Here is a 12,224-nt window from a genome sequence, read left to right as displayed (position 1 = left end):
GTAAAATCAAAGTAATGTATGTAAAAGTCCCCCAGGGGGACTTAAAATGTGTTTTAAAAAAAATAGTTAAAATCATTATTACACTACCCCAAAGCCCCTCCCACAATAAAAGTTTAAATCACCCCCCTTTCCCATTATATAAATAAAACATATAAAAATAAACATATAATATACCGTAGCGTGCGTAATTGTCCGATCTATTAAAATATAACAAGCTTCACAATAGGCCTATTTTATTAATAATTAATTGCCTAAAAAAAGGATTTAATTAAAAAAAATATATATATAACATTAGGGAATCTGTGTAAACCTGCATGTGGTTGTGATCGGGCTGACCTATAGAGTAATAGTATCATGTCGCTTTTACCATATAGTGCATTACATAGACACAGGAACCCCCCAAAAGTTACCATATTGTATTTTTTTTTTTTAAGATTTCACTAGTTTATATCTTCATAAATAATAATTTTGGGGTACCATCAAACATGTTATGCTAAAATAAAAGACGCCATTACAAAGTACAACTATTCATGTAAAAAACAAGCCCTCACATGGCTTGTAGATAGAAAACTGAAAGTGCTAGAGCTCTTAGAAGGGGAGGAGGGAAAAAACAAAACACAAAAATCTAAATTTGTGTGGTCCACTGGGTCATTTTGGGCTTTGTCCTCCAAAGGTTAATATGGGATGTTTTTTTTTTTTTTATATGGGTATATTTATTTTTTATTATTAAAAAGACCTTTTGTTTTCTTTTTTTTTTTTTTTTTTTTTTACTTATAGCTCCACTAAGGGGCACCAATTTACACTTTGAGTTCTTGTATAGATCATTGAAGTATGCGTATTGTGTATTGTTCTGACCTGCTGGAGCCCGGAGGATTTTAAACACAGAGCCAGGATCAACCTAAATGTGATGCTGAGGCCCGAGCGGGTAAGAAGCAGACACTAGACACCAAGGAGGACTTGTTTATAGCCATTTAAATGCAGCTGTCAGCTTTAACAGCTACATCTGAATGGCTAATTAGCCGGGCGCGGCTCCCCCCGGTCCCTGACTGCTGATAGAAGCCGGGAGCCACGCGCTGCTGTCACATGCCTTCGTGGGTCCTTTCATACGGTCGCCCCAAATACCGGAGATGCAGCCGCAGCGGTTTTGAATTCCCCTCACCAGGGTTAAAAAGTAGTCTTATATGCCAGAAAATACGGTACATAAAGTATTGCAATGGCCTAAAGAATATTAAGATATTGGGAAACATAATCCTGTTCTCTAACTGCAACTTCCCTTCTTGTACTTAGCACTGGCTGACAGAAAGTGCTCGCATAATCTCCAAGTCTGGAAACACAGTGGAGTGGGTAACACCCCTGGGACTTCCCATTATACAGCCTTACCACCGTAGCAGGAATGTCATGGTGAGAGAGTTCTTCTACTGCTTATTACTTTTCTAGAAAACCAGTATACTTGTTGAACCAATGTTTCTGTGTCAGGGGATTGCATATACAGCAAATCTCTAATCTACTAATTCTTCTTTGCCTGTGTTTTCTATACACATTTCAAACTGTTGGAAAAAGTCAATTTAAAGTATACCAGTCATTATAATTCCTCACCAGATCAGTGTTCAGCCTTCCCCCAGAAGTTTGGGTAACTATAGATACAACCGCGCTGTGGCGGTTTAGTGCATGAGTCCTATTGGATCTGAATAGAGCTTGTGCATGCTACCGACCAATGTGGTTGTACTTATAACTACCTGAACTTCTTCTTAGCTTGGAAGTCGGCCATGCTTTGTCTTCCAGACAGGAGCCAGGAGCTCCTGGCATGGTCCTCACTTCCAGGGCACAAAGTTCAAAGGAGCCGGGGCATCTGCAGGCTGTGTCTGTGAGTCCACGCGCAATGGTGGACATTAGGATTTGTGTTCTTGACAGCCGGTATTGTTGTGAGCAGCAAGCGGCAGTAGCAGTTCGAGTCAGATAGCAGACTGTCAGCGTGCCTGCGAAAACTTTGCTAGTATCACAGACTCTGCGAGTAATGAAAAGAAACGCAAGGAAAGGAGCTCTAGGAGGGCCTCTACTCCAGTATCAGTGGGACTAATATCCTTGGTTGGTGAGCGTACCCTTTTCATGGTTGTTTATTGATGGATCCTTTTCTGTTTGTTGTAGAAATCGCAGGAGGGGTCTAGATCTAGCAAGAAATCCTCCACAAAGAAACGTCACAGGGGGGGTGCAAAGTGCAAAGCTCCTCTAGAAGAGTCATATACTAGGTCCCTATGCCCACAATGTGTGGATAACTTAGTAACACAAGAGTCCACAGCGGTCGCTAACATTTTCAAGCAAATTGCAAGTAGGGAGTTCAGGTAGTCTGTAAAGGAGTTGAATCTATCCGGGTCAAATTAGTGCAATGTTCCTCCTCGCCTTCTAAGAGCCATAGCGCTTTTATTTTTCCACCTACAGGGCTGGTTGGGGTGTCAAATTTTTGCGCCATGATTTCTAGTTTTTATTGGTGGTATATTGGTGCAAGAGAGAATTTTTGATCGCTTTTTATTATTTTTTTGCTAATATATCATTTTAAAAAATCAGCAATCCTGATGTTTTTTTTTTTCTTCTCTCGTTTATGTTGTGCACCGTGCGGGAACAATGTTATATTTGAATAGATAGGACATTTCCACACGCTACAATGTAAAATATGTCTGTTTATTTATTTTACCTATTTTGATTTTTATAATGGGCAAGGGGGTATTTTAAACTTTTATTGGGAGGGGGGCTTATAAAGGTTTTTTTAAAATACTTTTTTTTTTTATTACACTTTTTCTAACAGTTTTATTTTACTGTAAACATGCAATCAATATACTGATCTATGCTATGCCAGATCAGATCAGCATAGATCAGTGTTATCGGCGATCTGTACATAAGTCTGCCTGAGAGCAGACTCTATGTGGCTTTCCCCCATCTGTCGGTACAAGCAATCAGGACCCTGCTGGGGTCCCGATCAGTCAGTGACAGGTGCCTAACCTATTACTGACTTCCTTAAATGCCGCAATCATTTAAGGGGTTAATGACAGGCAGTGGCAGGATCGGCCCCGGACACAGTGATGTGTGCACGCTCTCACTGCAGCGGTCCCGCACACATCAAACCCCTCTGTCAGTCAGGAATGTATATATACGCTTCTGCTGCACAGGGTGTGTGCAGCAGGAACGTGTATGTATATACGTATTGCTGATGTGAAAGTGTTAAAGGGTGGCAGCCTGGAAAAAGAATAGTTTGGATACCCTGTCCTCATCTGAGGAGGAAACTGAGGGTCACTGTTTCAACAGGTGCTGTTTCAGCAGATAACTCTGACCAAGCTGATAAAGGCCTTTAGTGCATCCATGAATATGGGGGACATTAGGGAGCCGCACTCGGTGGAGGATTTGCTGCACAAAAATGTTAGGGACCTGATTAAAAAAGAGAGGGAAAAACCAGAAAGGAAATGTTTTATTCCCAGATTCTTTAAACGCAAATACCCCTGTGAGGAGGCAGATGCAAAAGTGTGGGATAAAGCCCCGGCTGTGGATGTTCCAGTGGCAAAAATGGCCAAGAAAAATAGTTTGCCTTTCGAGGCATAAGATCCCTTCCTGATCCAATGGACAGGAAGGCGGAATACTTTAATAGAAAAAAACATGAAGCGGCTACATGTTTCCTGAGATTTAGTGTTGCATATACCTGTGTAGTGATGTCACGATACCAGAATTTTGAGTTCGATACCAATACCAACTTTTTTTTTTTCAATGCTCGATACCAATTCGATACTTAATAAATTATAGTTAAAAAAAAAAAACACAATAGAGATCCCCCCCCGACTGTCAGGTCTGTATGAACCATATTACTTTATAAATAAAGTTTCCATTATTTAAAATAAATGTTCTTAAAAAAATAGCCCTATTCTGATTCCTATTCTGTAGTTTTATTTAGTACCACGTTTTTATGTGGGACTGAATTTGGTGGTTTCTCCGCTTGCACCATTTACCGTGCGTCATCAGGAAGGTGATAATCTTATAATATGCACAATAACACTTCAGCTATCAGGGGGGATGATGGGAACTGTAGTCATGTGATACACTTCAGCTATCAGGGGGATGATGGGAACTGTAGTCATGTGATACACTTCAGCTATCAGGGGGGGTGATGGGAACTGTAGTCATGTGATACACTTCAGCTATCAGGGGGATGATGGGAACTGTAGTCATGTAATACACTTCAACTATCAGGGGGATGATGGGAACTGTAGTCATGTGATACACTTCAGCTACCAGGGGGATAATGGGAACTGTAGTCATGTGATACACTTCAGCTATCAGGGGGGATGATGGGAACTGTAGTCATGTAACACACACTTCAGCTATCAGGGGGGGGGGGGGGGACTGTAGTCATGTAATACACTTCAGCTATCAGGGGGATGATGGGAACTGTAGTCATGTAATACACTTCAGCTATCAGGGGGATGAAGGGAACTGTAGTCATGTAATACACCTCAGCTATCGGGGATGATGGGAACTGTAGTCATGTAACACACACTTCAGCTATCAGGGGGGATGATGGGAACTGTAGTCATGTAACACACTTCAGCTATCAGGGGGATGATGGGGACTGTAGTCATGTGATACATTTCAGCTGTCAGGGGGGATGATGGGAACTGTAGTCATGTAGCACACTTCAGCTATCAGGGGGATGATGGGAACTGTAGTCATGTAATACACTTCAGCTATCAGGGGGGATGATGGGAACTGTAGTCATGTAATACACTTCAGCTATCATAGGGGATGATGGGAACTTTAGTCATGTAATACACTTCAGCTATCATAGGGGATGATGGGAACTGTAGTCATGTAATACACTTCAGCTGTCAGGGGGGATGATGGGAACTGTAGTCATGTAATACACTTCAGCTGTCAGGGGGATGATGGGAACTGTAGTCATGTAATACACTTCAGCTATCAGGGGGGATGATGGGAACTTTAGTCATGTAATACACTTCAGCTGTCAGAGGGGATGATGGGAACTGTAGTCATGTAATACACTTCAGCTGTCAGGGGGGATGATGGGAACTGTAGTCATGTAATACACTTCAGCTGTCAGGGGGGATGATGGGGGTTGTAATTACACTATTCCAGCTGGATTCGGGCAGCAATGTAATCTTCAGGCTACAGCCCCCCTCCCCCTTCCCTTCACAGTTGCAGCCAGGCCGACCTTTTGTTCACCCCCCACATTGCTGATGCCGGCCCCAGGAGTGTCCTGACGGCCCGGCCTCACAGCTACCTCCTGTCAGATCTCCTCCTCCTCCTCCCCTTCCCCCACCTCCAGCCTTCTCCTGCGTTCTCCCCTCCCGGACCGTGCAGCTCTCAGCCGCTCTCCTTCCTTCTCCTGCCGCCGACCCTGTGCTGCCCTATGAATGAGCTATGCAATACTATACTAACCCGGGACCCTGCGCACCCCTCTGCCCTTGTCAGACACTCACCGGCCCAGCTGTGTCTCATGCTCGGTGCCTGTGGAGGGGGGGAAGGTCCTCATCTTAGCCCATAGGACCCGCAGCTGCCAACCCCGCAGTGACACACACGTGTCCCGGGGCTGGCGATGTCAGAGGCAGGCGCGGCGACGGAAAATTTGCCGGCGGCAGCTGCATGGTAGGTGGATGATCTGGGCCCGAGTGAGTGCGCAGGGTCCCGGGTCTGTGTCCGCAGGGGTGGCACAGAGAGAACATGACAGGCGCTCAGGTAGCCGCCTGTCATGTTCTCGGCACTATATGTTAAACTACGCTATTTTGTAGTTTTAACATAAAGTATCGATACCAGGAAATCCTGGTATTGAATCGTTTTTTTGCCCCGAAAATCGATAGTAGTATCGATTTTTCGGTGCATCGTGCATCCCTATACCTGTGTAGCAGGGGCTCTTAGGCTCTGGCTGGTAAATATAAGGGCTCAGGTACCGGAAGACGACTCGTGTAACAAACTCTTGTTGGCAAAGGTGGCTGACTCCCTGGCCGATGCATCAGTGGACTCCAATAAGATGTCTATGAAAGTCACAGCCTTATCAAATTTAGCTAGAAGGGGGATGTAGTGTCTAAGGGCCCTATTCCACCGGACGATTATCGTTAAATTGTTCGTATCTAAACGATAATCGTTCGGTTGAAATGCAATTAACGTTGAACGAGAAATCATTGATCGCTTTATAAGACCTGGACCTATTTTTATCGTTGCTCTTTCGCAACACGTTCGCATTGAATAAGACGTTCGGTCGTTCGCAGGAGATACGAATCGCAAATATGATCATAAGTAACGATTATCGTTCCATGGAAATGAGTGAACCTTTTTTAGGTCTTTCGCAATAGCAGTCGTTTGAGATCGTTAATCGTTAACGATTATGCGAACGATAATCGTCTGGTGAAATAGGGTCCTAAGGGGAGGTTATGCTCTATCCCTCGTAATGGCGAGTTTCTGTTTTGGGCTGTCCTATTCTTTCTGCTAGGGCCGCATTACAGGGCCTGATATTAAGGAGCAAGCGAGCTCTGACCTGTCAGGTCAGTGCTTGCTTGCTCCTTGTTCCCTGCTCGCTGTCTGTGCTATAACACAAAAAGATATCAAGTGGGGTTGATTGTCTAGGGGGCCCATAGAAGATAGCGTCTGTCTGCTGCCACCGCTCCTCTTGCAGGGAGTGACGTCCAGCGGACCTTCACTATCGTTGTTGTTTTAAAAGGTCAAGTTTTAAAGGACAACTCCGGCGGGACCCCCCCAAAAAAAAAAACACAGACACACACAGACACCATACTCACCATCCCTCCGGTGACGATCGCCACTCCATTCGCCCGCCGTCCGCCTCACCGTCACCTGCGTTCGCCGTCCAGCGATGTCTCCTTCTTCCGGGTCCATGAGAGAGAAAAGGCTGCCAGCGCGCTTGCGCACCGGCAGCCTTTTCATTGGCTGGAGCGCATCACATGGCTTCCAGCAAGCTCAGCCAATCAGGGCTGAGCAAGCTGGAAGCCATGTGATGCGCTCCAGCCAATGAAAAGGCTACTGGTGCGCATGTGCACCAGCAGCCTTTTCTCTCCCATTCACTCTCAATGAAGACGCCGAGGAGGAAGAAGACCCGGACCGCCCCCAGCTCTGACATCACCCGACACCAGAGAAGACCGTGACGACCGTAATAGGTAATGTATATATTCTTTAACTTCCGGGGTGGGGGGTCGGGGGTCGGAAAGTGGGGGAAGAGGGCCAGACCGGGTATTTAACCACATTACAAAGTTATATAACTTTGTAATGTGTGTTAAATAAGCCAAAAAAAAATTTCGCCGGAGTTGTCCTTTAAGACATCGTGCATGTCGGCTGATCATTGCCTCTTAACATGATCTATTACACCAAACTATTATCAGCTGGAATAGTTTGGTGTAATAGGCCCCTTAGAGAAAGCAGTTAATACCTAATTTGTCAATGTGCACTCTATGGTATAAAAATTCTAAATCAATCACAAAATTATGTGCACTATAGTGACTTCTACCTCAGTTTACCTTAGATCAAATACAACCACACAATACTGAGTTTCAGTAGCAAAACAATATTATATAGCATTAAAAATAACATATATTAAAAAGAGGGAAAAGCATGCATTAATAAGATAGTGGCAATCCCGAAGGGTATATACAAGTACAAAATACTATATTGTTGCTATCTGCCCACCTCACAAAAGCTGCATAAATTAGGGCATCATATCACTCATATCACAACAGGGTCCATATCAAAAAAGAATAAAATGCAAGTGCAAAAAATATAAGCTACCTGGGAGTCTCAATGTATAAAGTGCTATATGCAAATAATTGCTTTACATCACTCCCCACTGATATAGCTGGACCACATTTCGCCCTTTAATCTCTATTACTCCGCAAAGGTTTGGGACAGAATAGACATATTACCTATAAGTCACTGACAATCACACTCCTCCGGGAAGCCACCACCCCGACCCAATCTTCGGGGGTGATGACGTCCTTCAGGATCCGGGGTTAAATACCTGGAGCCACCAATCACTTTTGATCATTTATTTAGTCACCTGCGATCTGTTGGCGCATGATCCATCATTCCTCCCTGACTCACATTCTGCCATGTGGTCTTTTCGGAAGTGATGTCACAGTGTGACAGGATGTGAGTCAGGGAGAAATGGTGGATCATGCACCAACAAATTGCAGGTGATTAATTAAATGATTAAAAGTGATTGGTGGCTTCAGGTATTTAACCCCAGACCCGGAAGGACGTCATCACCCCTGGACGAAGATTGCGAAACGCGCGTCGGGGAGGTGGCGTCCTGGAGGAGTGTGATTGTCAGCGACTTATAGGTAATATGTCTATTCTGTCCCAAACCTTTGCGGGGTAATAGAGATTGAAGGGCAAAGTGTCGTCCAGCTATACCAGTGGGGAGTGATGTGAAGTATGTAATTATTTGCATATAGCACTTTATACATTGAGACTTCAAGGTAGAATATATTTTTTACACTTGCACTTTATTCTTTTTTGATATGGACCCTGTTATGATATGAGTGATATGATGTCCTAATTTATGCAGCTTTTGTGAGGTGGGCAGATAGCAACAATATAGTATTTTGTACTTGTATATACCCTCAGGGATTGCAACTATCTTTTTAATGCATGGTTTTTCCTCTTTTTTTTAATGTTATTTTTAATGCTATATAATAAAGATTTATTTGCTACTGAAACTCAGTACTGTGTGGTTGTATTTGCCCTTAGAGAAAGCATCAGACAGGAAGGAAGGGTTCCCTACCACTCAAAGGGTTAAGAAGTGCTTTTATAGGAAGAAGCAGTATAGGAAGCCCCTTCATCAAAACCGGAATAATAAAAGTGTAGGTTTCATGGGAAGGGGAGGGGATTCCTCTTTGGTTCCAGTAAAAATAACAAACCAAAGCCCCCTCCTGCAATGAGGTATGTCCGGTGGGGGCTTGCCTGTGCCACTGTGCTCAGGCCTACAGGGAGATTTCCTCCAGTCCTTGGGTTTTGAGTGCTGTAGCCTGGGGCCTGCTCTTGGAGTTTAAGAGTGCGTTTACACAGAAAGTTTTATCTGACAGATTTTAAAAGCCAAAGCCAGGAATGGATTTGGAAACAAGAGAATTCTCTGGTTTCCTTTATGACCTGATCCCTGTTTATAGTCTGTTCCTGGCTTTGGCTTCAAAGATCTGTCAGATAAATCTGTCTGTGTAAACGCACCATAAGAGCCCCCGGGGGGCAGATTCTTCCCCACTGGACTCATGTCAGATCCCTTAAAGCAATCCGCACTATAGAAAAAAAGTCATTTTTTTTGGTGCTGTAAAAAGTTTTGGTTTCTGTTCCTCCCTCAGAAATAGGGGGAGGATTTAATTCACCACTCTTCCTGATTAAAAATAATCGGATGGGTCTTTCCGGACAATAATAAATTTAAAAGTGTTAAACAATTTTCTTTCCTACAAAAGTTGGACACTTTAAAGTCAGACATATCTCTTCTTTTCCCAAATTGCTTTATGGCATTATAAATTTGATAGGATGCATGGATTGGTATGTGGTACAGCTTAGTCCTAGTACCTTGAAGGCGCAGATATTGACTCTTCGCTCCTTCCTAGACTGTATACTAGCAGACAACTTGCTCATTGAAAGATTTATCACATCAGCTTCCGAGATAAATCCTCCAATAAGAGGGACAGTACCCCCATGGGACCTAAACCTTGTTTTGGATACCTTGGCTGGATATTCCGTTAAAGACTTTGACCCTGAAAATGGTGTTTTTAGTCGTGATAACAACAGTGGTTGGGGAGTTACAGGCCGTTTCTGCGTTTCCTCCATATAGATGATTGGATAGACGTTGACGTTGGATGATAGAGTGGTCATAAGGACTTTGCCTTCCTTCCTGCCTAAGGTTGTGTCTGAATTCCACAAGAACCTAGACATTATTTTACCTTTGTTCTGTATCGCAATATGTGAATTGGAGCCTATCTATTTGACGGGACCCATGCCAGCTCCGTGTATGCACACCTCTAAGCCTCCTCAGCCTTACGAAAATGGACATGTGAATAAAGAAATAAGAAGACAGCAAACAGTGAGTCGGACTCTTACTTAATTTCTTATTTAAGTCCCACAAATAGATAGGCTCCAATTCACATATTGCGATTGAGTACATTGACCAGTGGAGGTTGGGAATTGTGTTGAGCCAAATCATCCATAGTGGTTATTCACCTGCACAGATACTACTGCATGACTTTTGTTCTGTAGTCAGCCAACAAATCCACAAGAAGCAGCCTTTCATAATCTAGATGTAAGAAGGTGTCTACTATTTCCGACCCTAAAGTATTCATATTTTCTGTCTGTATTTTCTTTATTTTTATATTCTCTATGCTCACGGCTCCTTCAGAGTACTGTTCAGAATGGAGTGTGGAAGAAAGGTCTGTCTTTCTTTTATATTCCCCGGTCTCCTGTCCTGCAGGGGTGCTATCGGGGGCTTATGAAAACGCAATTACCCGTAAGAAATTTATATACAGTGGTGCCTTGGATTACAAGCATCATTTGTTCTGGGACCACGCTTGTAATCTAAATCCACTCTTAAACCAAAGCAAATTTTCCCATAAGAAAGCATTGAAATGCAAACAATTGGTTCCACACCCCCAAAATAATTTTATATACTAAATAACATGTAAAACAAATGAAACAAACCTGCTGAATATGTGATATTATAAGTTACTGTACAGTATAGCAATCAGCATGTGGAGTATAATGTACAGTAACTGCATAAATCTGAAAACACAGCAGCAGTTTGTAGATACAGGATGGAGATGCAGATCCCCATAATGCAGTAGTGTAGTACAACAGGCTAGAGTAGAGAAGCAGGGCTGCTGTCAGTCTGTGTGGTCACATGATAGCAGTGCAGAAGTGCTCAGAAGTGTTTAGCACGGACCAATCAAGGCTGACAGAGACTGCACGGAGCATGAAGTAATGAGCAGTGCAGATGTGGGCACATACATGCAGCGCTCTCTTTCCGGGGAGAGAGGGGTTACAGCTATGAAGAGATTACCTCCCCAGTCCTGTCCCCTGATGTAAGCCCCAGCCTGAAGTGGATCTGCTATGATTTGGAAGGTGAGGGAGACTTCTTGGGTCAGAATACAGTGCTGTAGACCCCGCTATGAAGACCCTACCCCTCCCCAACTCGCCCTCCCACCCAGTACAGGGAGCTCTTAAACTAAAGCAATGCTCTTAAACCAAGTCACAATTTGAAAAACTGTAAGCTCTTAAACCAAAACGCTCTTAGACCAAGGACTCTTATACCACTGTATATTATATATTGCTCAAAAAACAAAGGGAACACTTAGGTAACACATCCTAGATCTGAATGAATGAAATATTCTCATTGAACCCTTTGTTCCGTACAAAGTTGAATGTGCTAACAACAAAATTACACAAAAATCATCAATGGAAATCAAATGTATTAACCAATGGAGGCCTGGATTTGGAGTCACACACAAAATTAAAGTGGAAGAACACACTACAGGCTGATCCAACTTTGATGTAATGTCCCTAAAACAAGTCAAAATGAGGTTCCGTATTGTGTCTGGCCTCAACGTGCCTGTCTAACCTCCCTTCAATGCCTGGGCATGCACCTGGATGGTCTGTGGTGCAAGATGACATTGGTGGATGGAGCGAGACATGATGTCCCAGATGTGCTCAATCGGATTCAGGTCTGGAGAACAGGCGGGCCAGTCCATAGCTTCAATGCCTTCATCTGGCAGGAACTGCTGACACAATCTAGCCACATGAGGTCTAGCATTATCCTGCATTAGGAGGAACCCAGGGCCAACTGCATCAGCATGTGGTCTCACAAGGGGTCTGAAGATCTCATCTTGGTACCTAATGGCAGTCAGGCTACCTCTGGCAAGCACATGGAGGGCTGTGTGACCCTCCAAAGAAATGCCTCACCCCCCACACCATTACTGACCCACTGCCGAACTGGTCATGCTGAAGAATGTTGCAGGTAGCAGATCGCTCTCCACGGCATCTCCAGACTCTGTCACGTCTGTCACATGCTCAATGTGAACCTGCTTTTATCTGTGTAGAGCTCAGGGCACCAGTGGTGAATTTGCCAATCCCGGTGTTCTGCCTGGTGTTGGGCTGTATGCACAACTCCCATCTGTGGACCGAAAGGTGCATCTTTCTTTTATATCCCCCGGTCTCCTCACCTGCAGTGTGCG

At 43.9% G+C, this 12,224-nt stretch overlaps 1 protein-coding gene across 1 annotated transcript in view; it reads left to right on the top strand.

Annotated features, from left to right (window-relative positions):
- POLRMT (RNA polymerase mitochondrial) overlaps nucleotides 1-12,224 on the top strand; it is a 64,225-nt gene that overhangs the window by 37,603 nt on the left and 14,398 nt on the right. The window contains exon 15 of the mRNA XM_069962378.1: nucleotides 1,288-1,401. Within this exon, the coding sequence (XP_069818479.1) occupies nucleotides 1,288-1,401 (114 nt within the window). The remainder of the gene's footprint in view (nucleotides 1-1,287; nucleotides 1,402-12,224) is intronic.

This window comes from Dendropsophus ebraccatus, chromosome 3 (genome assembly GCF_027789765.1).
Source record: "Dendropsophus ebraccatus isolate aDenEbr1 chromosome 3, aDenEbr1.pat, whole genome shotgun sequence".
NCBI classification, from domain to species: domain Eukaryota; kingdom Metazoa; phylum Chordata; class Amphibia; order Anura; family Hylidae; genus Dendropsophus; species Dendropsophus ebraccatus.
Note: the sequence above shows the minus strand (reverse complement) of the source record. Positions and strands in the feature narration are given on the sequence as shown.